Raw genomic sequence first — 27876 nt, forward strand, 5'->3', positions numbered from 1 at the left:
CTTTAATATTGCTTCACTTAAAGATGTATTTTTAAGAAATCCATTGCTAATGTTGGACATGGCGCATGTATGACTATAGAGGCAGGATATCTGAACTCTATCTTGCCACTCTGGCCCCTCCCTGCCAATCATTTACTAGCTGTTGTTTGACTTTGGGTAAGACAATTCTATGGTCCTCAGTTACATCTAAAATGGGGGCGGGGTGGTGATTGGCCAAGGAATCTCCCTGCCCTGCCCCATCCTTCACCCCAGCAAGGCAGGAAACTGGATCCTTTGCGAGTTCCCTTCTAAATCTAGATTGATTTGTCTCACATGTCAAGATGAATTAAGCTGGACCTTTTATTAAAAGGATGAGGGAGCAAAGTCAGAATGGACGAGGCCAACACTCAGAATACTTGAAAACTTTATTTTCTCAAATGAGCACCAACACAGATCAGAAATGAGAGAAAACAATGCACTTTCCTCTAATACTGAATCACTATGTACAAATACAAGAAAAAAAGGTGAAGACAAATTATTGAAAAACAATTGCCTTTGTCTTTGAAGCAAAGTGACCTGAAAAAATATGCCCCAAAAGACCACCCCCAAAAACCCAACAAATACAATTTGTAAACACAGCATCAATAGACAGACTGGTATTGAAAAGATAGTCTCCACAAAATAGGAAAAAGGGGAATTTGCTCCCACTTTCTTACCAAAATTTTATACAAAAAACATAAGGGGCATTAAGAATTTGGTAATGTTGAGAACAGCTTACATCTTATTCTTTGCTTTTTTGTTTATCTTGCCACAGATTATTTTGTACATTTTAATTTGAAAATTAAATGTTCCCCCCTCCCTTCCCCATAGTGATTTTTCATTTTTGGACCGACTTAAAAAACATATAAGTTGATTGTTTTCCAGAATTTGATTTCCCAGGCCTCTTCCTGACCCTGAGGGATTCTGACCTCACAAATTTGTTTACCTAGAGGCATGTGTACATTTCATGTCTGTTCGACCAAATACTAGTTCCTGTTTATGGTGAGGCTTCTTTTTAAAACACTTTTAAAAACGCAGAATACACTATTAATACACTCACATAGCAAACAGAAAACATACAAGGTTTGACTCTTGGATCTCCACAAGGACAATAGATTTCATTTGTGGCTCATCCAAGTTGTGCCACAGAGAAGAAGGGGAGGGTGCACCAGAGACCCAGCACTGCAAACAGCTCTGCCTGTACACAGGATGGTAAGATGCATTCTCTATGGCTTGTGCTGTTGGTCCACTTAAGAGACAGAGTGCAAACGAAATTTTTTTTAAAAACCACAAAGGAGTGGGGGAAGGGAGGAAAAGAAAAGCCTTGCTACAAGAGGTGTGTAAACTTTTACATAATGTCCCCAGTAAAAAGAAAAGCAGGAGCCGATGGAAAATGTTCTTTAAAAAACGCACAATTAAAAACAATAGACCTGAAGACCTTCCAATAAGAGGAAGTCTTTGAAGCCACACAACTAACATCACTTCACCTCAGTGTTTTTTTTCTAGCCAATACTGGTGCAAGAAAAACATTTCAACTCAACCTAATGATTCACTACACATCAGTTCCACCAGGAAAAGGCAAAAGCAAAGTTTTCTTGCCTCCCCCAGACTAAATGACAGACTTTAAAAAAAAAAAGGTATATGTTTCCCTTAAAACATACTTCAAAAAATGCAGAGGAAACAGTAAAATTTTAAAACAAAAAATAAAAAGTGCTCTCAGGGGCTCTGAGAAAACAGCACCAAATATATTATTTTAAAAAATTAAATATTATTTACAAAAGTATATTTCACAAGAGAATGTCTTTTTTTTCTTCTGTATATATTACCCTTTGAAAATTTGTTGAAAGGGGGATACTTCCTTTGTGCATGCTCAATCCTTACCAGCATAGACTGACCTTGCCATGTCTAAGTATGGATGTAGGACCCAGATGGGACACCTGTGTTCATCAAGCTGGGTTGCAGCTGCTTTGCTCCAACCAACTCAAGCCAATGACATCCAGCTTCCAAGCTGGTGCCAAGAGCGCCCGGAGAGCCCACAGGCCCCAGCACACAGGGTTCTCAGCTCAATCCAAAGATGGAGTATAGTGAGCTGAAACTGGAGCTTCTACTAACGGTTTTTCAGTCCCAAATGAAGGCAGCTGCTGGCTGAGGTAAAGAACTCCCCCCTTCCCTTCCTTCCTCTCTCCTCCCACCCTCTCAGCTATGCCCACCAGCTCCCAGTTGGCTGAACCTACCAGTGGCCTAGGGGTGAGGTCTTTGGTTATGCTCTGAGTAGATAATTTCAAGAGAAAAAAAAAATCAAATAGAGAAAGAACTGAGTCCACAAGTCTGACAAAGTTTGAGTTCTCCTTTGTGGGCTCCTAGACATGAAACAAGTCGTGGATGGAGCTAAAGTTGTAAGAAGCACTTATGGTTTAGTCAACATGTATGGGAAACCTAATGAAGGGGGCCGTTGTGCCGTGCACCCATCAGATACTGCAGAAAGGTTACTCACGGCCCCAGAAGGAGTCTGGGTAGTGTCTACACCATTCATGGAGTGAGCAATGGAAGCCTTCCCAGGGCAAAAAGTGGGGGTGGGACCAGGGTTTGATCTTCTCTGCAAACTCATCATGTATCCTGCCATGTCTGGGTTTGGTTAAAAATCTGCCAGATTTCCATTTCATTTTTAGTCCTAAAAACCAGGTAAAACTTTCCTTACAGAGGCCATATCTATAAAAGAAAGGGCCCAGGGCCCATACTTCCATAGGGAAGGAATAGGAATCCAGCTATTTTAGGGCTGGGAAGCTAGTCTGAGGATGCGAAAACTCAGGCTATTTTCTGATGCAATCTAGGGGATTAGAGGTAGAGCAAAGAATATTACTATAGGAGGCTGCAACAAAGTCATCTAACTATGCCTCAGTTTCCCTTCTTACTCATCTTGTAGAGTGTTTTGAGAACTGACTTGCCAAATGCTCTTTGGGTTTTTGTTTTTGTTTTTCCTTCTTGTTCTAATTGTGAGTTGTTGTTGTTGTTGTTTTAAATGGAACCAAAAACTAGGTTTTGTAAGGAAGAAAATAAGTGATGTTATATTTTGTACCAGCCAATCAAAAGGACAAAAAACTCTGTTTTGTGGGAGCTTCTAGGCCTCCAGGTCTAGGTCAACCTTGAGCTGTTAGCACCTGGACTCCAGATTTATCTTGCTACCTGACAGCGACCCAGAAATCCCACTTCTTTCCTAGCCCTCCCACAGTTATCTTTTCTCTCCAACCCAGACTCCATCCCAAAGGGTTCCCTGGGTCTGCTGCCTTCAGAGCTTACTCCATTGCACTGGTTCCCCTATGCTCCTGAGTTAACCACTTGTGACAACTGAGACTTGAGTTTTTTCAGGTTCGATCTCCTTGGGAAATGAGATGCTGAGAATGATACACAAGATCATCAGAAAAATAAAGAGTATTTTAAAGCCTGAGAAATGAAATGAACTAAGTTTGAGTGGGCCTCACATCATGCGCCAGGTACTGGCTGGATTGCTGTAGACATCACAGTGTGGAGGATTAAATGCAAGACAAAGCTTTTTACTCCTGAGCCTGGCTGGCTAGGGTTTCCCCCTCCGACTCGCCCTAATGCCACGAAGTTATGTCCCCTCTTCATTCCTACCCTCCAAAAAAAGAAAAGGTAAGATTTGAATTTGTTACTCCTAGTTGGACATCAAATTGGACATCGGTCCCCACTGCTGGGCCACTTTGGTTAATTACTATGCTTCCTCCCCATTCAAATTCAGGGAAATAACACTGGGGCTTTGAAAGATCCATAATCTCCAAAGCGTTTATCTTCCATAGCTTAAAAGACAGGGCTGGAAGCAAAGCCAGTCAAACTCTGGATGTCAAATCATCCCGATTTCCCACCCACCCATCCTTGGGGAAGTGGGGAGGTCTCCATAGTAAGCAATGTCTTTCCCCTCATTATCCCCATCTTCCCCCAAATCCTTCCCTCCCAACTCCCATCCATTGTGCTCACTTGAGGGTCATGAGTCAATAACGGGCTAGACAGTTGGAGTTGTTTTAACTATGCTGGCTTTCCTATGGTTTCCCTGCCTGATATCAGAGCCATCAACTTGCTACAGGTCAAGGCCACTGGCCTCTTTACTTGCCAGGGAACAATGGATCTTGATTACTCGGTGAAGGGAAGATCCCTATACTTGCCATGATGGGAAAGCACAAGTGAGAACTTGGAGTAGGAGTGGGCATGGTTAGATCGTTAGGGAACAAATCTTTGAGACCCTATCACAACAAGCTCACCACAGTCACTGACTGTTGCTAACACAGGGTGCCCCCAAACCAGCTCAGGGCAATCAGACTCCTGCCCCTGCAATTGCATGAACCACAGGAGTTAGGCCCTCCTCTCACACTAACCTGGCACACTGTTGGGTGTCAGGAACAGAAGCTTCAAAGAGAATTCAGTCATGAGGTATTTTTTTTTAAATCTTCTTTTTGTCCTTTTGGACAAGTTGATAGTTTCAAGGTTCCTAGGTTCCCAGGATTTTTAAGGAGCAGCAGTTCCTAGCTCCACCCTCCCATGCCCACCCCTGCCCTGGGACGGGACACTCAGGGCTTCCTTCCCTTCTCACGCCCCCATGCCATTGCTATCCTGACACAAAGGTGGCTAAGCTCTGGGGGGCTCCCTGGGACTCTCCTTAAAGTAGAATGCTGCCAAGCTCTCGGTGCATCCGTTGTTTTTAGCCAACACTAGAACAGAGAGAGAAGCCAGGGTCAACTCACAAACAGATACAAAGCAAAGAAACAGAGAGACAGCAATTTAGAGGCCAGTCACCAATAAAGATGGAGATAGGGTGGGAGGATGCTCCTGATGCCAAAGCCTCTAAAGGGATGGAACCAAGTGTTCAGTCACTCTCTCCCCTCTTGGATATAATGTTCAGTTGGATGGCATTCATTCAGACACTGGGTGGGGGTCACTCCCTCCATTCAATCCCAGCCATTGTCCTTGATCATGTGTGCCAGTTCAATGATGTATTTGCCTTCTTTATACTTCTGGCTGCTTTCAAAGGCGTGCTCCTGGTCAACAGAAAAAGAGGAAGAGGGTGAGGGGTCACATCCATGGAAGGATCACATTGGTTTTGTAATGTATGTAACAGGAGGAAGAGAAACATTGTAGTGTGGTGACAGAGGACCTGGGTTCAAAAGCCAGGCTCTTCCACTTCTATCCACCAACTTTGGGCGAGTCACTTTGAACCTCTGTGGACTTCAGCTTCCTCATCTATAAAAAGCAAGAGTATTATCAAGTAGGTACCCATGGATTGGGGAATGGAAATTGTGAGGCATGAATGTAACAGAATGACTGTCCCCTAAGAAACAATGAGTAGGGGGCAGCTAGATGGCGCAGTGGATAGAGCACCGGCCCTGGAGTCAGGAGTACCTGAGTTCAAATCCGACCTCAGACACTTAACACTTACTAGCTGTGTGACCCTGGGCAAGTCACTTAACCCCAATTGCCTCACTAAAAAAAAAAAAAAAGAAACAATGAGTAGGGGGGCAGCTAGGTTGTACAGTGGAAAGAGCACCGGCCCTGAATTCAGGAGTACCTGAGTTCAAATCCGGCCTCAGACACTTAACACTTACTAGCTGTGTGACCCTGGGCAAGTCACTTAATTATCATTGCCCCACCAAAAAAAAAAAAGAAACAATGAGTAGGGAGACTACGTGGAAGCATGGGAAGATTTATATGAACTGATACAACACCAGAAAAATACACACAATGTATATGCTGGTATAAATGGATTTGTTTTTTTTTTAATCAAAGCTGAGCACTATGTAATTATAATGACCAAGCTTGGACCTAAAGAAAAGCTATGCACTAGCCCCTGCCCACTTTGCAGAAGTAAGGGACTTGTGGAATATAGCAGTCACTTCTTGTGGGACTTGACTGGTCTATTGCTTAGTTTTGCTGAAGTGCTTCCCCCTCCCTCCTTTTATATTCTTGGTTATAAAGGATGACTTTCTGAGTGGAGGAAGACAACAGGAATATATTAGGAAATAAAAATTGACATAAAAACAAAAAACAAGCTAAGGGAGGAGCAGGATGGTGATTTCATTGTTATATAGAACATCCAGGTGAAGAAACTCCCTCTCCTAGTATAGGTTGACAAATCCTCTGCAAGTTATAGGTTGCTTAGATCAGTTGAGAGGCTAACTTGTCCAGGGTCACAAAACTAGTGTGTTTTAGAAGTAGCACTTGAACCCATATCTACCTTGTTGTATATGGGTATGCCACACCCTTAAAAATGAGAAAGTTGGAATGAATGACCACTAAAGGTCCCTTCTAGACCTAATCTATGATTTTAGGAATTATAATACAAAATTAGGAAATTAGGATTTTGGAGTTCTCTTCCCAATTTAACCAAAGGAACTGAGATAACTTCAATAATTAGCATTTTATCTCATAAGAGTAGCTAGTTGGGGCCTGCCCTGGAGTCAGAAGGGCCTTAATTCAAATTTGGCCTCCAACACTTACTAGCTGTGTGACCCTGGACAAGTCACTTAACCCTGTTTGCCTCAGTTTCCTCATCTGTAAAATTGAGCTGGAGAAGGAAATGGCAAACCACTCCAGGATCTTGGCCAAGAAAACCCCAAATGGGGTCAATGAAGAGTCAGACATGACTGAAATAATTCAACAAATCCTTCATTAACTCACACAGAATGAAGACTGTACCTAAAATTTAACATCATTATACTTGTTATTACAAGGAAAGGGAAAGGAATAATCATTTATATAGCACCTACTATGTGCCAGGCACTGTGCTGAGGAGTTTTACAAATATTATCTCATTTGATCCTCACAAAAACCCTGAGAGGGAGGTGCTATTATGACCTCCATCTTACAGATGAGGGAAATGAGACAAACAGAGGTAAAGTGACTTGCTCAGGGTCACAGAAGTAGTAAGTATCTGAGGCAAGATTTGAACTCAGGTCATCCTGACCCCACTGTACCACCACAAGGACATTAGTATATCAAGGACCTATAATTGTGTTGTATGATAACTTCAGACTGCAATCTATCACTTATGAATCTAGAGATGGAGGAGACTGTTTAATACATAACCCTTACTTTTGAAATGAGAAAATGGAGGCCAGGTGACTTACTGATGTTCTGGAACTAATAAACAGAAGATCCAGGAAGGATTTGAACCTAGGTCCTCTGACTTTCCACTGCACATGATTTTTAAGAGACTTCCCTAAGATTCAGAAAAGTTAAGTGACTTGTCCATGATCACACAGCTAATGAATGTCAAAGAGAAAATTTGAACCCACTACTATTCAATAATTCCGGTTAAACTACACAGGATTCTTCCCTAACAAGGTTGTCCGTGTCATCCTTATCATCTGCCAAGCACACCAAGATTGGAATCTTTCTAAAATGAGCTGCAACACTCTGAGCGGAGAAGCAAAGCATTATGGGGACCAAAGAGGTTTCCTTTTAATTTCATTTACTTATATTCTGTTACTCTACTTCTCCCCCATAGAAATCATGGGCTACAGCAAACTATGCAGCAGGAGAAAATTTTTGCCAAGCAACATCAGTCATCAGGTTTCCTAGAGGAAACTCCATCCAAGTGATGAGTTACCCTCTGAACTTAAAGCATTCTAGGCTAATAAGTCTCATTTTAAAAGCCCTACAGTGAGGTGGGGGAAGGGGAGAGAAGAGAAGTGACAGTGGTAGAGAAGACAGTTTTACTGTCATGGACATTAAGAAGATCTGAAGAGGCTTCATGACACAGTGGATAGGAAACCATCCTCACATTCCAGAAGAACAGAAGAGGTCGGTTCAAGACCTCTCTCTGACATATACTGGCCAAGCAAACCTGGGGCAAGTCACTTAACTCTAAATGCCTCTCTAGGACTGTAAGTTGCAGAGCAAATGGTATCATTGTGCAAAGGGATAAAGTTGCTTTTACCAATGAAATCAAGTCCTACTCTCCTCACCATCTCTGTCTCCTGTCCGTCTCCTCTTCCTCTTCCTCTTCCTCTCCTTTCCCTCCCCTCCCCTCTCCTCTCCTCCCCAAGAGTTACTGAGTATGGCCAAAACCTGTGCTCAGAGGCTAAATCCATGGACTCATTACATCCAAAACCAACAAGGGAGAATCCTGTTCTTGCTGGCACCAAGTGCTGGTTGGCACTCAGCTCCAGTGCCACTTTGAACATGAGTTCCTTCCTTATGCTCTAAGACACTATAAAGTGATTCTCCCCGAAATACTTTGTATATGTTTATTTTGTGTCTGTGTTGTCTCCACCATTAGAATATAAGTTCCTTGAGGGCAGGGCAGTGTTTAACGTGTGTGTGTGTGTGTGTGTGTGTGTGTGTGTGTTCCTAGGTCCTAGGCACTGATGACTGGCACTCTAACAACTTGTACAAAATTTCCTTTGTCCTGAAGTTTGGTGAGACTACAGCTCTGCTGTTTTTAGATTCAGAGATCAATGTTCAGTTTAAATCTCACCTTACTGTGTGACTTTAAGCAAGTCACTTAACTTTTCTGTTGCAGGGATATTAGGACTAGCTGACCTCTTAAGTCCCTTCCAAGTTTTCAATCTATGATCCTGCTGGCCTATTGCTTTGAGGTTTAAATCACTCCACAAACAGGCGGAGAGGCAGAGAGCTTAGGAACTGCCAACTCCACATTTATTTCCCTTTCTCCATAGATAGCTCAGGGTTTAGGAATGTGTATATTTGTGCATGGGTATGGGTACAGATTTTAGAATGAGGGAAGATGAAAATGCATAGAATAAGTAGGAGATTCAAGAAACAAACAAGACAGCTTTGAAACGAACATGTTGAAATGGCTATATTCTTTCACACTATCAATTTTGGGGGTTTTTTTTGGGGGGGGGTTGTGGGGCAATTGGAGTTAAGTAACTTGCCCAGGGTCACACAGCCAGCAATTGTCAAGTGTCTGAGGCTGGACTCGAACTCAGGTCCTCCTGAATCTAGGGCTGGAACTCCACCACTGTGCCACCCAGCTGCCCCACTATATTCTTTCAAAAGTAATGTAAGGGGTCGGCTAGGTGGTGCAGTGGATAAAGCACTGGCCCTGGATTCAGGAGTACCTGAGTTCAAATCCGGCTTCAGACACTTGACACTTACTAGCTGTGTGACCCTGGACAAGTCACTTAACCCCCATTGCCCCGCAAAAAAAAAAAAAAGTGATATAAGTACCACTCGTATGGGGGCCCAAGTAAATGGAAACAAAATTCTAATTACTTCAAATATTTTAAGGTTAAGGTATGGGGAAAGATTAATCTGGTTTCCTGGCCCCCCTCTCCTGCAAAGTTTCTTGCTGTTGAGCCCTCCTGTGGGAGAATACAGCTATTTTTCCTCCTTAGAGAGATAATGTGGCATAATGGAAAGTGCATTGGCTTAGGAGTCTAAGAAGCAGGGTTCAAATCTCTGCTCTGGCTCTCACTATCTTCATAACTTTAGGAAAATCCTTATAGGGCCTGCCTGCCCACATCAAACCCCTTCCTGGGGCAGCTAGGTGGCACAGTGGATAGAGCTCCTGGCCCTGGAGTCAGGAAGACCTGAATTGCGGCCTCAGATACTTACTAGCTGTGTGACCCTAGGCAAGTCACTTGACCCTGTCTACCTCCATTTCCTCATCTGTCAAATGAGCTGGAGAAGGAAATGGCAAACCATTCCAGTATCTTTGCCAAGAAAACCGCAAAATGAGGTCACAGAGTTAGACATGACTGAGCAACAACAATAGTCCCTTTGTGGGCCTCAGTTTCTTCATCTGGGTAATGGGGGGAGGGGACTAGCTGGCCTTCCAACTCTAGTTCTATGATCCTTCTGGAGTCAAAAGTAGATTATGTGGGCTGGCAGGGACACAAGCAGAGAGCAACTGAAATCCGAGCCGTCCTTTAGGAGCACCCCGAGGCATTTTCTAAAAGATAAATTGTCCTTTGGAAGACAGGGAAGTACACTAACACTCACAATACCCCAGTGTGTCTGAAAGCTGACTGAGAGGATGTATGCTGTGTGTGTGTGTGTGTGTGTGTGTGTGTGTGTGTGTGTGTGTGTGCAGCAAGTGCATGTGTGCATGCGTGCGCATGCAAAAAACAGTATGAAAAGGAGAAAATTCCTCCAATGGATAGTGTTACCATAGCAACTGCATCTGGGGTTGGATTACCACCACAAAGCAAGCCAGAAAAATCCTCATGATACCAGGCGAGCAGAGCTCCAGGGATAGTAGGTCACTGTTGCTTGTTCATCCTACCTCAGGAAAAGACAGGGTACCCCCCCGCCCCCCAGGGACATAACAGTCTGCCCCACAGAGCATCCAAACTTGGCTCCATAGAAAGGTGAGATTTAGACGGGCCGGTCTGATCTCAGTCTTCTGATCTGAGTGTTGGTTGAGGCTACCACAAAGGGCAAAAAGAGAATAGGAGCTACTGGTCCTCTTTGACAAAGAACAAGCGGGAAAGTGTACAGAGAAGCGGAATATGGAAGAGGAAGGACCTCGAGCCCATGTCTATTAAGGGAACTAGACACGTTTAGCCTAGAAAAGACTTGGGGAAGGAGGACATGGATACCAGAACTGTCTTTAAGTATTTGAAGGGTTATGTGGAAGAGAGACTGGACTTGATCTGTTTGGCCCTAGAGGGTAGAATTGGGAATAATGGACAAAAAAGACTTGCTGTCAGGAAAAACCTCCTCACAATTAGGATGATCTCAAAATGCATTGGGTTACCTTAAGACCAGCTCTTCCTCCCTGGGGTCTTGATGGGCTAGGTGGGTTTTGTTGTTGGGGTTTTTTTTGGTGGCACTACAGTAAGGATCCCATTTGGTGAGATGAGTTGGACTACAGCAGAAAACCATAGATAGGCCTTGGAATTTGAAAGACCCAGATTTTTGAGCTCTGAGTCTTCAGTTTCTTACCTTAGTTAAGTCATTTCTCTCTCATCTTATGCAAAATGGAGATAATGTAACACTTGTACCATTTAACTGTTGGGTTCAAGAGTCAGGAGAGAATTGGATTTGAATGCTGCTTCTGACAGACATTAACTAGCTGTATGACCATGGGAAAGTCATATAATGTCACTGAACTTCAGTTACTTATCTGTAAAATGGGGACTGCAACTATGCCACAGAGTCTTTTGTGAGGAGAAAATGAGGCTCATATGCCTGTTTTGAAAGTGTTTTGGAAATCTTAAAAGCACCATAGGATTATCGGTCCTAACATGCAGTCTGTAAGCAGTTATCATTAGTGTTTATTTCAGAAGCCATACCCCCCCCTCACCCCCACTGGGCAAACACCATCATACTTACATATTTCCAGCCCAGAGTGGTTTTGCAGTTTTCACAGTAGATGTCAGCAACTGCGTGTAGCCCCGTTAGCAACACTCGTTCTTCTGCAGGTCCACAGCCCACATTAACTCTGTGCCAAAGAGGTGGGGGTGGGGGGAGAGAAAACAGAGGATGATGAGTGCCAGGGACATCTGCATCCTTAGTCCCTTGAGCTGAGCTACCTGCAAAAATGAACAGGGCAAGAACTCCCTAAAAGCAGCAGCTCCTGGGAAGTGGTAGGGGCTGGGGGTGGGGAGGAATGACTCAAGATCTAGAGCAAAGCCCCAAAGACAGGCAAAAAGGAAAGTCCTGGGACAAAGTGATTTCAGATTTTTGCATTCTGGTCCAGTGCGCCTGCTGGAGAGAATGGTCTTTATGGCTAAAGTCTGGCTTGCCACTAAATATCCTTTTTCTTTTATGTAGGAAAGCTTTCTTTCGCTAGTCACTTCTCTTTCAAACCCAGATTCAAATTCAGCTCAATTTAGGAATGTAATGGGTTATCAGGAAAGGATACTTTGTAGACCAAAGAGTCTTAGCAGCCTGGGAACAGCGATTTAGAGCTGGAAAGGCTCTTAAAGATCCATCTGGTCTAGACCCCTCGTTTTTAAGATGAAGAAACTGAGGCCCAAAGGGATAAGGTGACTGGTTCAAGGTCACATTGGCAGCAGGTGACAGGTAGGACTTGAATTCAGGCCTTCTGACACCAGACTCAGCACTCCATCCACTGTAAGTTCCATAATTAATTTTAGTATCTTCAAAAAACATTCTTAAGCATCTAATTTGCTTTTTTAAAAAACAAACTATAAAAGTTTTTTATGAAATTAACTTTAATAATAAAACCATTCAACTTAGAGTTGTTGCTATTTAATTCCATTTTTTTTTAATGACCTCCTCTGGGGAGAGGACCCTTCCAGCAAAACTGAACCAAGTTTATATCTAATGGAACATAATCACCAACATATGCAGGGTCAGTGAACACCTCCCACATGGGCCCAGATGTACCAGGTTTTATTCCAACACTTCTCACTCAGTCAGCCTAGACTTTCTTCTCCAGGGAAATTGTGGCACATGCCCCAGAACTGGCGAGGGGGGGGGGGAGGGGCAGAAGGGTAGGTTAGAACTGCTCCATTAACCTGGCCTATTCTGAGTCTGAATCTGTTAGCCTTGGCTCGTCTCTGAGTGGGTTCCCTTTTCTTCTTGTTTCAATGGGTCTCAGGTTGGATTAGAATTTCTTAACCTAGGACCCACTGGGTATATGTGGATAGAATTTAAGGAGTCCAGGAGGTTGGAGGAATACCCCTGGGGGATAGATATATGGGGAAGGGAGCCAGAAGGGTCTCAGAAAATATTTCACCAGCCTGCAGCATTAAAGGGGTGTGTGTGTGTGTGTGTGTGTGTGTGTGTGTGTGTGTGAGAGAGAGAGAGAGAGAATGTGTGTGTGTGTGTGTGTGTGTGTGTGAGAGAGAGAGAGAGAGAGAGAGAGAGAGAGAGGGGGGGGGGAGGAGGGGAGGGGAACAAATGGAGAGATGACATTTTAATTTGGAAACTATTTCTCTAGTCTCTCTAGTCCCTCCCACCACCCTCTCCAAAAATAGAAAAACAAATATCCCTGAGGTGACCATCAGAAGCAAACCAGGGAACATAATCCTCCATGGACTGCATTTTTTAATTTATGTCCTAGGCAGTGTCTCTCATCAGAACAGGAGGCAGCTCCTACTGTTTAATTATCCTCCAGGGTTGCTTTTCCCATCTTCCAAAGATGCAAAGAACAATTTAAAACCACTTCCAAAAGAGACACTCACACTGAATTAAAGAGGTAAGCTCGTCCTTGACTTCCTTGGAACGACTGAAAAGCAAGAAAACAAATCAATAGTTAGATACAAATGGCATGTGTCCACCTATTTGGGAGAACTGGGCCTAGCTAGATAACAAGCATCCAAATGACTTCAGCCGGCTGAGGTTCTGTCTGTCTGTGGGTTAATGCAAGGCACAAGAGGCAGAGGCTGTCTGGAGAGAAGAGCCCGCCCAGCCAGCATTTCAGGTTGTTTCCAAGTTCCTGTTTGATTTGATGGTAGGTAAAAGAAAAATCAAATAGCCATTACTAGAGAGTCTTTGCCTGTGTGTATGTGACTAAGGCTACCTGGGACACTCTACACCAGCCCTTCCCTAAACCTTTATTTTTGTTTCTTGGGGGGGAAGCCTTTTGGACTGTCCCTGGTGTGGGATCCACCACTTCCTACAGCCAGAGAGGGGTGTAACAACTAGATGGGGCAGTTTCACTTCCTGGTTCTCAGACATCACCCGGAGGAAACCCAATTGAGGCCCAGGGCCATCGAAGAAGGGTCCAGGTTTTAAGGCAAAGGAGAAACCACCCGAAACCACCTAGTCATACTTCTTTCATCTCCCCAACTCCACAATGTATGTGGACATATGTGGAGCCACAAGCCCTTCCCTGACCTCTCAGTCACCCCACAGCTCATCAAACAGTGGTCCAGTTTCCAACCTTACACAGGAACGTCTTTCTTAGAGCCTAAGGCTGTGGGGAAGGGGAGAAGCAGGAACTAGAGTCTACAGGGAGATCTACTGGTATCTCCCTCTGTGAACACAGGCCCCGTTTGTGTCTCCCTGGCTCCAGTTACACCGGGATGTCTTGCTGACATGAGCCGGCTAATGTTCTGCATTGCTGCCTGCATTTTTAATGGTTTCTGACAACCATCCCCTGAATTAAACATCCTGTGCTGCTAGGGGGTGTTGCTGGGGTGAGGCTGGTGAGAGGAGAAGGAGAAAGCTCCTGGGCTTCAGGTCCAAGCTCTCAATCAATCAACCAGCCTTTATTTAACTGCCTTGCAGGTGCCAGGCAGCATGACGCTATAGGCGCTGGGGATACAAAAGACAGAAATAGTCCCTGCCCTCAAAGAGCTTATAATCAGTCTAGGGAGCGTGTACAGAATGTACATAGGTGTAATATGTAATCACAAAATGTATGCAAAATAAAGTCATGCAGACAAGATTGCCTTAGGGAAGAAAGCAAGAGACACTGGAGAATCAGGAAAGGTCTTATGTAAGAGGGGAAGCCTGAACTGAGCGATGAAGGAGACCTGGTGAAGGAATTAGTGAGTCATTAAAGCAAGAGACCAGTGGGGAAATTCACTGGCTGTGACTGATCCCCATCCTCAAATGCCAAGCCTAAAAGATCCAGAACCTGCTGAGCCCTCCCCTCCCCCCTCCCCTCAGAAGGCAACATCAAAATCTTGACTAGAGAGGAAGAGGTCAGCAAGGTGGCAAGTGGTTAAGACTTGTCCCCATAAGTTAAAATGTGGCTTCAGACACTTACTTTTTCTTTTTTTTTTTTGGTGGGGGGCAGGGCAATGAGGGTTAAGTGACTTGCCCAGGGTCACACAGCTAGTAAGTGTCAAGTGTCTAAAGCTGGATTTGAACTCAGGTCCTCCTGAATCCAGGGCCAGTGCTTTATCCACAGTACCACCTAGCTGCCCCCGCTTCAGACACTTACTACCTGTGTGACCCTGGGTAAGTCACTTAATCCTGTTGGCCTCAGTTTCCTCACCTGTCAAATGATCTGAAGAAGGAAATGGCAAATCACTCCAGTATCTTTGCCAAGAAAAACAACAACTAGAGTTATGAAGTCAGGTATGATTGAAATGACTGATCAACAACAAAGAGAGGAAGAAAATAAGTCCCCAAGCTCTGCCACTTATTGGCCATCATTACACCTGAGCTTGTGGCATAAGGGTTATTTAAAAAACAAAAACAAAAATCAAAGAAACCAACCAAAAACCCAGCTTGGTCTATCCTTCCAGGGCTGTTGGGAAGGCCTCTGTAATAAGCCATTACTTTGTAAGTTTAAGTCCCTGACAGATATAGGATATTGTTATTATGAATCTTCAGCAGATCCAAACTACAGCCCTTGTGCAAGGAATCATCTTGGTGCTTCTAAAGAAGATAACCCATGATAGCATTCACCAGAAATCTTCTTGAAGGTAAGAACAATCATTGTTGTCTTTGTAGCCCCCCTGAACATTGCTGGACACATAGTAAGCCTGTAATATTTCTTTTTGAATTCAATAGTATTTAAATGTCAAACTGTAACGTGTGTGTGCATGTGTACCTGCCTTTAAAATGAAGAAAAGCTTCCCCTTAGTGTCATCATATTACCCTTTCTCTTAATGTGGTCATTGTGTTAAAGCATCTATAATCCAACTGAACTAGCCTTCTCTCTGCTCCTCACACACAACCCTCTATCTCCCATCTCTATGCCTTTACAATGGCCATTCCCCATGCCTCAAATGTATTCTCGTCCTTACCTCCACCTCGTGCCCCTCTCAAACAAACAAGCAGCTCAAGCATCAACTTCTGCATGAAGTCTTTCCTAATCTACTCCTCCAACTACCTTCAAATATTTGCTTTCTGTTTCTATATTTAAAATATTTATATTTTATATTATATTTCTATTACATCTATATCTATATAAATATTCACTTTCTATTTATACTGCATATATTTTAAGTGTCCTAGTTGTCTGTAAACTTCTTGAGAGTGGGAGTTATTTCATTCTTTGTATCCCTGGTAGCTAGCAAGAATGCTAGGGGACATAGTGAAAGTTTAATAAGAACTTGTCAAATGCTTATACTAGAAGGAAGGGCTACAAATAAGTGGGGCTACCAAGGAAGAATGATTTCAGGGACAAAGGATTTGCAGACTAGGAACCTAAGCAGCTTTGTGACCTTGGTCAAGTCCCTGGATTTTGAACTCATCCCCTTTAAAATGGAAGTTACTTAGTTTCTTCTGACACTTCTAGTTCCATGGTCCCAGAGTCCTCTGGTCCAAGAAACGCCCACTATTAAACTTTCAGATCCATGGCTTGGGGCATGTGAAAACTGATCCTAGAGGGCAGAGAGGAAAAGACAACAGAAAAGCAATTGGGGAGCCTAATAGAGCTTCAACCAACCCTCATGGGGTGGGAAGACATTGAGGGAGGAGTGTGCATGGAAAAATGCTTCAGGGCTGAGAAATAGAAAGCCCTTTTTTTTTTTTAAACTACTACAGTTGGTAGAGCCCAGGAAGGGAAGCCGAGATAATAAACTTCTTGTTTTACTCTACTTTGTGCCATTTCTGAGTTCCATTTTGTAACACTAGATACATATAAATGTCTTGATTTTGCCGACTAGAATATAAACTGCCACGATCCCTGCTTTTAAAGGGGCCTACATTCATTCATTTTAGTATCTGCCAGTGTGTTTTACACCCCGCTACCCCCACCCAATGTTTGGCACACTGTAAGCACTCAATACATATTTGTTGAAATCAACTGAGTCAGAGGGTGGACAGATTTGCTGGTGACAGAACAAAAAAGGAAAATCCAAAGCGGCCAAGGTACAGGTCAGGTTGCAAGAGTTACATTTGAACACCTGGTGCCTCGTTCTCCCAAGGGCCAGATGTCAAGCACAAGTTAATTAAGGGCCTGACAGTCTTAGCCAGGATCCAGGTCAGACTCTTTAGGTGGCTTTGAGATCCCAAGGACCAGGGATGTGGGTCAGAACTGGGCTGATTCAGGAACACTGGAGAAGATACATTTCTAGAGAACTTCTAGGTATTCTGATCTGCTCCAGAGTGTGCTAAAGGCCTCTTGAGTATAGGGGTGATTAGAAGCCAGCCGAGGCCTCAGCTCAGGTATATTATCAGGGGGAAAAAAACCCAACTAACGTCTTTTCTGATTCTTAGAAGGCTTCTGAACCACCCCAGCTTGGGAGGAGGGAAGAGAATGGAGAATCCCAAGAGAGGCCCCTTATATTCTGCCAAGTCTAAGCTAAACCCTTCTGTACTGATGTAGTGTGGAAGCACTCACTCAGATACCCACAGGAGATGAATTAGGGAGATGAGGACAGAGCTTGCATCTCCTGCCTGACACCAGAAGAAAGATCACATTTTTGCAAGGCAAGGCCTCTCTCACCCTTGGAGGGGCAGGGCGCCCACAGCACCACTAACTCAACATTTATGAAGGGAACAGCAGTCCCAGAGAAGGACAGGAACCTTGCAAACAAAACAGTCAGGTCAGGAGGTACCCAGGCCTGGGTTCCCTTTCAGTCAGGCCACTATGGGAGCTCTCCACAAGGCCTTCTCTTTGGGCCTGCCTCAAGCTGACAGTTAAGAGCCAACCTAGGAAGTTAAGGAAGCAATTAGAGAGCTAAGCAAACAGAACTCCAGACCAGGAGAGAGCTCCAAAGAGACTAGACTGTAGGCCCATTTGTTTGCTGTCAATGCTGCCAGGCCCCAGGGTGGCTCTTTTCCAGTTCCTGAAACGCCAACTGAGGCTAGCCTTTCAGGCCTTCAGGAAAAGGGATTTTTATAACTCAAAATGTGATGGATGCCCTTTAAAGTAATAGCTCCTGGCCCAGCCCACCCAGCCCTCTAAAAAGAATGGAAAGGACAAATGGCTTTCCTAGTTGGTAGCCAAGCCACCTATTACTGAGTTTTGGCCACTAGGCAAGCCTGGATTGGTAGCAGCTCTCATTACCAGCAGAGCCATTTTTTAAAAGAGGCCATATGCTCAGGTTGGGAAAGGGCCTTGGAGCAAACATATACACATTCCCTCCCATATCTTGGCTGTTCTTCTCAAGTCTCCACCCTTTACCTCAGTCCTGTTCTCAGAGGGCCTGCTTATTCCAAAGGAGTCTCCTCTCCATTTTCCACTCCCCATGCCAGAGAATCCTGGATAGTTTTTATCCTAGTTATGGGGATCATATTTCCTAAACCCCAAATTAGGGTACCTGGCCTACTGTGTGCCAGGGACTAAGCCGAGAACAAAAGCTAATACAGTCTCTGCCCTCAATGAGTCTATATTCTCTCAGGGGAGACATGTACATATAGTTACATATAAAATAGACACACAATAATTTTAATATTAGGGCAGTTAGATGGCAGAGTGGGCCTGGAATCAGGAAAACCTGAGTTCAAATATGGCCTTAGACACCTACTAGCTTTGATACCTCCATTGCCTCAGTTTCCTAATCTGTAAGCTGAGCCAGAGAAGGAAATGGCAGTATATTTGCAAAGAAAATCCCAAATGGGGTCACAAAGAGTCAGATACAACTGAAACAACAGAACATCAACAATTTTAATAACTTCTGACAATTATCCTAATATTCCATACTTCTGAGAGGTGCACGGTGGGGTTATGGGTGTGTGTGTGTGTGTGTGTGTGTGTGTGTGTGTGTGTGTGTGTGTGTGTGAGAGAGAGAGAGATTTTGATGGGAAAGAGTCACAAAGTTAATCCAAGCCCTTCATTTTACCCAGAAATGAGGCCCAGAGAGAAGCTAAGAGAAGTTTGTCCATGGTCACACAGGTCATTCATTAAATAAAAGAACCCAGGTGAGATTCCAAATGCAAAAAAGATATATCTACTTTTAAAAAACAACCATCACTACAAGTCTTTCCTTCAAATTGGGGCTACCTTGGAAAATCTGAGACATCAAATATTTGTCAAGTGTCTACTTTGTGCCAGGAACCATAGTAGGTACTGAAGATGCAAAGACAAAAAAATGAATGTGGTCACAGTCTTCCTGGAGCAAATCTAAATAGTCCCTGGGGTTTCTGGTCTACACCCAAAATTGTTCTAACTCAAAAAAAAAAAAAAAGCTGCCTTTAGTGTCCTTGCAATCCTTGAGACTAGGAAAAGCAGCATTGTAAAGGAGGCAAGGTCTGTTCTCTACACAATGGTTTGCTTTCTTCTACTCCCACCACCCCTATTCCTCTTTTGATGGTCTCTCTAGGTAGTACCTCCTTCAATCAATCAACAAGTATTTATTAGGCAGACCCTATGTTAAGCTCAAGGGCTACAAGGATAAACAATGAAATGAGCCCTACCGTCAAAGGAGGAGTTTATATTCTTATATGGCAATAATAATTTTTCTCTCCACTCTAGGCAGCTAGGGCCCACATGCTCTCTCTAACTTAAAACCTGCTTTGGGGGGGAAACTTGGTATAGTGAGGATCTGGAGATGGAAGATCTGAGTGTGAATCCCAGTTCTTCATTACTTATTACCTGTATGGTCTTGAGGAAAGTCACTTAACCCTCTCCTGGTCTCAATTCCATCACCTATAAAAGAGAGCTGTTTCTTCCAGTTCAGCCATAAGATAATAGAAAGATCATGGAAACGGAACTGAGTACCTGAGTTCAAATCCTGCCTCTGCAGACACCTGGTTATTTGACTTTGAATAAGTCATAAATCTGTGAGCTGTTTGCTCACCAGTAAAAAGAATGAATGGGGAGGGGGCGCAGTGGATAAAGCACTGGCACTGGATTCAGGAGGACCTGAGTTCAAATCCGACCTCAGACACTTGACATTCACTAACTGTGTGACCCTGGGCAAGACACTTAACCCTCATTGGCCTGTCCAATTTAAAAGAAAAAAAAATGAGTGGGGCTAGATTATCTTTTGTTTTTGGGGTTTTTTTTGTTTTTTTTTGGCGGGGCAATGGGGGTTAAGTGACTTGCCCAGGGTCACACAGCTAGTAATTGTCAAGTGTCTGAGGCCGGATTTGAACTCAGGTACTCCTGAATCCAGGGCCGGTGCTTATCCACTGCGCCACCTAGCCGCCCCCTGATTATCTTTTTATTATTATTATTATTTTGTGTGTGTGTGAGGCAATTCAGGTTCTCCTGAATCCCAGTCCGTGCTCTATCCACTGTGCCACCTAGCTGCCCCAGGGGCTAGATTATCTTGAAGGACCTCTACAACTCTAAATCCTATGATCTTATGAAAAAAATCTAAGGTACATTATAGAGTCCCTAGTGTGACATCTATACTTTTTTTTTTCCATGGGATTATCTACATTTTCGAAGAATAGGTCTCTAATTCATAGTATTCATCCAACCTCTTCCAGAGACCATAGGCATAGGAGAGATTTAATTGGAGGAAAATCAAAACTATCCCAAGAGCCTCAGCAGAAATGCAAAATAAGCTTTGTATATGGCAACAAGAGGCAAATCCAACAGGGAAAACAGGGTTTAACCAAGTTCTCTTAGGTGTAGGAGAGGGTAAGCAGGCCCTGCTTAGAGTGTGACCATCACAACATTTGGAGCTTGTTCTGAAAGTCGATTGCTTTAGTTCAGTAGTGATAGAGGGAGCCTTAGGAGAACCTCAAGGAAAGGAAACCAACAGTACGTGGCTTTCTTAGGGTTTGCTTCAAGCTTGTTCTAGGCCCAGAGGATCACAAAGGCAATGGTGGAAAAAACTCTGAATTTGGAGCTGGAGAATATATGTTCAGATCCAGGATCCCCCACTTCTCAGTTTTGTGACTTTGGGTGTCAATTTCCTCACCTGTCAAAGTGACTAAGAGCCCTAGTCCCTAGGACTGATTCAGAGCAGACATTCTGTCCCATTAAAAACAAAAAACAAAAACAAAAAAAAAGTCCTGTGCTCCCAGGGGAAACTGAAGAGTGGTAGATGGAGCAATGGAAGGTGAAACACTAGATCAGTTTCATTGTGGGATGAAAGTAGGGTTTTGCTCCTAGTAAAAGATTTTCAGACATGTGAGACAGAAGTGGTTTGGGAGTCTTAGCTACCACCTACTGACTATGCAAGTCTGAATGGTAGGGGGAAAACTACTCACCTACCTCCCTGGGGGTCAAATGAATCTAAGCATCCTGAACCAGGGGTAGGCCAGAACCCCAACAAATGTCAAAGATGGGACCAAGCATGGACCTGGATGCACCAGTTGACTTCATATTCTACAAGTATTCATCCTTTTCTAGTTAATCCTTTGGGTGGGTTGGGGGGTGTGAGGAGATCTTCTATTTAGGGTCAAAATAATCTCTATTCCTGGCCAAAGGAGTCTAAACCAATGTTTCTGCCTCACAACATCAATTGAGCTGGATCCAGCCTGGAAATCACCTTTAAGGAAGCACATGGAGAAGAACTAGGGAGGGTAACTGAAGGAGAACAATGAAAATGATGAAAAATTCCACAATTAGAATCTGTATTCTGTCTAAAGGAACTGGAATTACTTAGCAAGAGGAAAGAAGGCTGGGGATGGGGGGTGTTTGAGGTCTAAAAAGGGTTTTCTTTCTTCTTTACAGAAATAGGATCAAGAGGAAATTAACACATTAAAGTAAGAGAAATAATGGGCTAGCCATGAGCACATTTCCTAACAGTGGGAGTGCTGCTGCACAGCAGACAACACAAGCCTTCTGGGAAAGCTGGGAATTCCCCCAGGCCCAGTTTCTTTGAGAAGTATTATGTATTATGACCTCCGGGCAGGGGGTTGATAACATGATCATGGTGGTGGATGGTGGTAGTAGTAGTAATTGTGAGAAAATAATTATTAATAATGGATTTCTTGGGGGCAGCTAGGTGACACAGTGGATAAAGCACCAGTCCTGGATTCAGGAGGACCTGAGTTCAAATCTGGTCTCGGACACTTGACACTTACTAGCTGTGTGACCCTGAGCAAGTCACTTAACCCTCATTGCCCTGAAAAAAAAAATTGATTTCTTGGGGGGACCCACAGATCAGTTTCTCAATACTTTCTCCTGTCCAGTCCCCCACCCCCCCACCCCCCACACACTCCAGAAAATTCAGATCTCATCGGGAACAAACCCAAGGGAACAAACAAAATGAAGATCACAACACACCCAGATAATGGACCTTTGCCTTAAGCAACTTGAGTGAGGGTCTTCTGCATTCTTTTCCCTGATGTCATCTGTAGAGTTCATTTTAATTTAGACCACCTTCAAGTCATGTCAACCAATGGAATTGAACGATGCTTACCAATTAGTTTTGATCAATGTATCAACCTGCCTCTATGAAAAGGATAAAAATCCTTGGTAGACACCATGAGCTCTCTTGGCTCTCTGGCTTTTGGGTCTTCTAGGTCTGAGTGCTTTTCTCCTGATTGTGCTAACTGCCATGCTGAAGCTTTCTCCCTGCTTTCCCTACCACTCGGCCTGAGACCATGAGAAGTTATAGAGATATGGTTAATTCTTTACTGGTAAGCTGTGTGACCCTGAGCAAGTCACTTAACCCCCATTGCCTCACTAAAACAAACAAAAAAAATTCTTTACTGGTATAATATTAATAAAGTAATAATATGCTTACCCAAAAGTGGTATCTATAGCAATAACAATTTTAAAAACACATAATATAAGTAGTTTGTAGTAATAATATTTAACACTTAGCCCTTTAAGGGATACAAAGCAATTTTTACAAATATCTCATTTTATCCTCACAACCACCCCAGGAGGTAGTTGCTATTATTCCCACTTTACAGATGAGGAAACTGAGGCAGACAGCAGTTAAGTGTTTTGCCCTAGGTCACAAAGTAAAGGAAGTATCTATGAATTCAGGTCTTCATGTTGGAAATGGGGCTTCTGGGAACTGTCATCTTCAGATCCAAAATCTTATCCTTCCTGGGAACTGGAGTGGCAGAAGGCCAAGTTTGGGGAATTCAGGAATGACCCCCCCAAAAAAAAAAACCAAGCAATTCACATTTATATGTAGAGAAAGTGCTAACTAAAACTGGGCTACCAAATAAGAAGAAAAGACTCCCCAATGTAATCTAGCTCCCTAATGGGTTCTTATGTACTTTGATTATGTTTCCATTCTAGATGCTCAAAGACAATCAAACTCCCCAAAAGGGGACCCTTTTGCTTTAATCTTTTGACACCTAAAATTGTCTGGGTTCTGGCCTCTATACATAGAGTTCTTTAAAGCACTTTCCTTAAAGCAGTCCTATAAAATGGCTATTATCCTCATTTTTTACAGAGGCACAAAGTTTCTTAGAGGTTGAGTGACACTCAGTCAATATTTAAGGTAGGATTTAGAACTCAGACCCAGATCTCTTGATACTCTCCTAGGCCAAGAAAAAAAGGTGAAAATAACTTTTCCCTCCAAGCCACAAAGTTTTGTCCTTCCACATTCCTCCTCTATCCCCAGGGGTTATCTTTTTTTTGTTTTTTTTTAGTGAGGCAATTGGGGTTAAGTGACTTGCCCAGGGTCACACGGCTAGTAAGTGTTAAGTGTCTGAGACCAGATTTGAACTCAGGTACTCCTGACTCCAGGGCCGGTGCTCTATCCACTGTGCCACCTAGCTGCCCCTAGGGGTTATCTTTTGAACTTTAAGAGGTGGGAAAGGGAGAAGGATGCATTATGGGTTCTGGAAGAACTGTTTGGGCAATCTCCAGAGAGCTAAGCCTATGAACACATTCAAAAGGCTGTTCCTTGATCTCTCCAGCTAGGTGGCATGGTGGATAGAGCATAGGACCTGGAGTCAGGAAGACCTGAGTTCAAATGTGACCTCAGATACTTACTAGCTGTGTGACCCTGGGCAAGTCACTTGTTTGCCTCAGTTTCCTTATCTGTCAAATGAACTGAAGAAGGAAATGGCAAACCATTCCAGTATCTTTGCCAAGAAAACTCCAAATGGTGTCACCAAGAGTTGTGTACAACTGAAACGAATGACCAAAAAACACACGAAAAACTATCTCTCCAAAGAGTTCTAGGAACCTTACTCAGTGAGGTCCATGCAATGCTGCTATCACCGACTGAACCAAGAGCAAGAAAACCTTTCCAAATCTGTGGCAAAGGGTTATGAGTGAAGAAAGCCAATGTAAACAGTCAGCCAGTGGGAAAACTCAGGTTGCCAACTTTCAACATCCTTCCCAGGCTCTCTAATCACCCAGGGAAAATGAGACACATATCTTTAAACAATAAAAAGGGAGAAACCCAAAAGCCATATAAATGTGAATCACTCTTGAGAAGGATTATACCTCTTTGGTTAAATTCTCATCTGGCTATGGCTGACAATACTTGATCTGGTAATGAAGTGAAAAAGATGGCCTGTACTTTGGAGAATGGAGTTACTAGGTCAAAGAGGCAATGCCACATAGCTGTTAAAGACTGTTGTGTTGTCACACCATGGCACATGAATGAATGAGAGAATGAACTACAAATTCCCCAAAATCTATATTAACTTTTAAAAAGAAACTGTAATTATAAAAATCAATCTTAGCCCTTGAGAAAACATGAGAAATTTCATCTCTCGTTGCATTGGGGAAGTGGAACTCCGACTATATTGTCAGATGTTGGCTGGTTTTGCTCAATGCGTTTTCTTCTTTATTACAAGAGAAGGCTTCTGAGTAGGGACATATTTATAAATGGCTGACATAAAAACAAATGTGTCAATAAAATTTAAACAATTCATTGAAGCAAGCTCATAATGGACTTGGGGGAAGAGGGAGGAGAAATGATCATCTAAGAGCAGCTGATTCAACTAGGAAGAATGCTTATCAAATTTTAATGAATTATACTTCAGTTGACACTGAAGGTCCCCAAGCTAATCAGTTCTTATGTAAAAGCTAGTTTCTAAAAAGCAATAGTCTAAAAGTAATTGAGAGTACTGACAAACAAATGGTTCCTCCCTTTCCCAAGGGGTTAGTGGTCTCAAGCGGTAAGATAAACCCCAAATCTAGAGAAAAGGTGAGGAACAAGATACCAGTCTGAATTTGGAAAAGTCACATTCTCCCTTAAAGCCCAAGTCTCCCCACATATAAAATGAAGGGCTTGGTTCTAATAATGTCTAGGGTCCTTTTTCAACTCCAACAATCTCTTAATCCAAGGACAAGATGGTCCAGGGTCTCTTCCAGTTTTGTTTTCTATTCAAATATTCCTTCGGCACCTATTTACTAGCTATGTGATATTGAGCAAATCACTTAGCCTTTCTAGGTCTCAGTTTTCTAATCTGTAAAATATGTGAGTTGGACTAGGTCTGTATCCCAAAGAGATTTTTTTAAAAACCACAAAAAGGAAAAGAACCTGTATACACAAAAATATTTATAGCAGTTCTTTTAGTGGTGGCAAAGAATTAGAAATTGTGGGGCTGTCCATCAATTTGTTACTGGGTTTTTTTGGTGAGGCAATTGGGGTTAAGTGACTTGCCCAGGGTCACACAGCTAGTAAGTGCCAAGTGTCTGAGGCCAGATTTGAACTCAGGTCCTCCTGAATCCAGGGCCGGTGCTTCATCCACTGTGCCACCTAGCTGCCCCGTTGTCCATCAGTTTCGGGAATGGCTGAATAAATTGCTGTATATGATTGGGAGATGGAATATTATTGTGCTATAAGCAGGATGCTCTCAGAAAAACCTGGAGAGACTTTATGCAAAGTGAAATGAGCAGAACCAAGAGACTGTATACAGTAACAGCAATATTGCATGATAATCAACTTAGCTATTCTCAACACTACAATGATCCAAGATAATTCTGAAGGATTTATGATGGAAAATGCTATCCACCTCCAGGGAAAGAACTGTTGGAGTCTGAATGAAGATTTAAGCATAATTTTTCTTTATTTTTCTTGGGGTTTTTTTGTCTGTATTTTCTTTTACAACATAACTAACATGGAAATATGTTTTGCATGACTACATACATATAACCTATATCAAATTGCTTGCCTTCTAGGGTGGGGGGGAGAGAATTTGGAGCCAAAAAAACTTATTTATTTATTTTGTTGCAGGGCAATGAGGGTTAAGTGACTTGCCCAGGGTCACACAGCTAGTAAGTGTTAAGTGCCTGAGGCTGGATTTGAACTCAGGTCCTCCTGAATCCAGGGCCCGTGCTTTATCTACTGCACTACCTAGCTGCCCCCTCAAAATTAAAAAAAAAACAAATGTTAAATTGTTTTTACATGTAATTGGGGGGAAATAATGTTAAATGTTTTTTAAATGAGTGAGTTCTCAGTGGGGGGAGGGGTGAAAAGTGGGGAGTGGGAGGGAAAATAAGCAATTTTTAATGAGGGGTTTCTTTTTGACTAGTCAGTCTCTAAGGTCTCTTTTTAGGTCTAAATATCTGAAATCATAGCAAACTAGGTGAATACAATTCACACTACGACCACAGGTATGGCCTGCAAACCTGTAATTTGATGGGTATAGGAAAAACTCCTGGGTAAGGAAACTCCCTTGTACCAATGCAGGCAGGTCAGCACCTTCACTCCAACTTAGATGTGATAATTACTTAAGACTTCCCTAGGAATCACATAGCCCCAAGTGTCAGAAGGAAGACTTGACTCCAATCTTTCTGGCTTAGAGGCCAGGTCTTTATCCAGTGCCTCTTGCACAAGTCAACATTGTAGACTCCAGTGACACAAAGACAAAAAGGGAACAAGTCCCTCACCTCAAAAGAGCTGCCACTCTTTCAGATGAAAGAAGAAAGAATCCTTAGCTTTTTGTGTGTCAGGCTGGTGAGGCCTCTGGATCCTTCCTCAGAATGTTTTTAAATCCAGAAAATAATTATATTGAAATACAGTTATCAAAATACAAGGTATGGGGCAGCTAGGTGGCACAGTGGATAGAGTACTGGCCCTGGAGTCAGGAGTATCTGAGTTCAAATCCGGCCTCAGACACTTAACACTTACTAGCTGTGTGACCCTGGGCAAGTCACTTAACCCCAATTGCCTCACAAAAAAAAAAAATACAAGGTATGACCCCACACATACACCAATGCATATATACTGATTAAGAATAACTGCTAGGTTTTTTCTGAAAAAGAAGAAAATTAATTATGGAATGATAAAGTGCTTCAGACCCCAGGTTAAGAACTTCTAGCTTATTACAGTGTCCAAAAATTATTGATACTTTCTGCTAAGTAAATTCTGTTGGTAGTGTTGGGTTTTTGTTTTGTTTTGTTTTGTTTTTTTAAATAATAAGATACCTACTGAAGAATCATATGGAAATTTGGGAATTGTAAAGTCTATTGAAATAGTCTATTGAGAATGCCAGACTGCAGAATAGGATAGGTCTTTCTAAACAAAGCTCAGAAAAAGGAGACCTTTGGTGTTAAGAATGTGAATCTTGATTACCACCCCCCCCCAAAAAAAAAAACAACTCCAAAAACAATGTGAATCTTTCTAGAGCACTCTTAGTTATTTAAGACCCTTAGGTAGACTCCAAAAAATGCATCTTAGGACCTGTCAGCTTTTAAAGATTCCAGCTTTACCAACCAACCTTCTGATTTTAATTCAGTTTTTTAAGTTTGCTTTGCTACAGGGAAGAGAATGAACTGATTGGCCCTCATATTGCATGCTGTAAAGGAACAACAACAACAATAACAACAATCCCTGATTCACAATCCTTGTAGGTTTTGTCAGTGTGAGTCAACTCCCTGGGGGCCACCAGTTAAACCCAACCATTGACCTTGAGCTCCTTCCTTATCACCTGACAAACTCTCAGAAATTATATACATAACTGGAGGTAATGTGGTACAGGGGTTAGATTGCTGGATATGGTGTCATAAAGTCCTGGTTTCAAATCTCACCTCTGGTACTGACTATATGTCTCTGGGCTTATTTGTAAAAGGGGGATAACAGTACCTGTATTGTATCCTACTTTCCTCTAGGTTGCCCTAAGTCTCAAAAGGAAAGCAGAAAGTCAGGGTAAGACTTGAAGATGTTTAAAAAAAAAACAACCCCACAAACTAGTAAGAATATATATATATATAAACATTAAGACTTCAATATTGAATAC

At 42.8% G+C, this 27876-nt stretch overlaps 1 protein-coding gene across 2 annotated transcripts in view; it reads right to left on the reverse strand.

Moving 5' to 3' along the window:
• Positions 1–386: 386 nt before the first annotated feature.
• The window catches only part of YPEL2 (yippee like 2), a 73355-nt gene continuing 45865 nt past the window's right edge, over positions 387–27876 (reverse strand). For both annotated transcript variants that reach the window (XM_044005173.1, XM_044005174.1), the window contains exons 3-5: positions 13149–13192; positions 11329–11437; positions 387–5066 (exon numbers count right to left, since the gene is read on the reverse strand). In XM_044005173.1, the coding sequence (XP_043861108.1) occupies positions 4977–5066; positions 11329–11437; positions 13149–13192 (243 nt within the window). In that variant the 3' untranslated portion in view covers positions 387–4976. The remainder of the gene's footprint in view (positions 5067–11328; positions 11438–13148; positions 13193–27876) is intronic.

This window comes from Dromiciops gliroides, chromosome 4 (assembly GCF_019393635.1).
Source record: "Dromiciops gliroides isolate mDroGli1 chromosome 4, mDroGli1.pri, whole genome shotgun sequence".
NCBI classification, from domain to species: domain Eukaryota; kingdom Metazoa; phylum Chordata; class Mammalia; order Microbiotheria; family Microbiotheriidae; genus Dromiciops; species Dromiciops gliroides.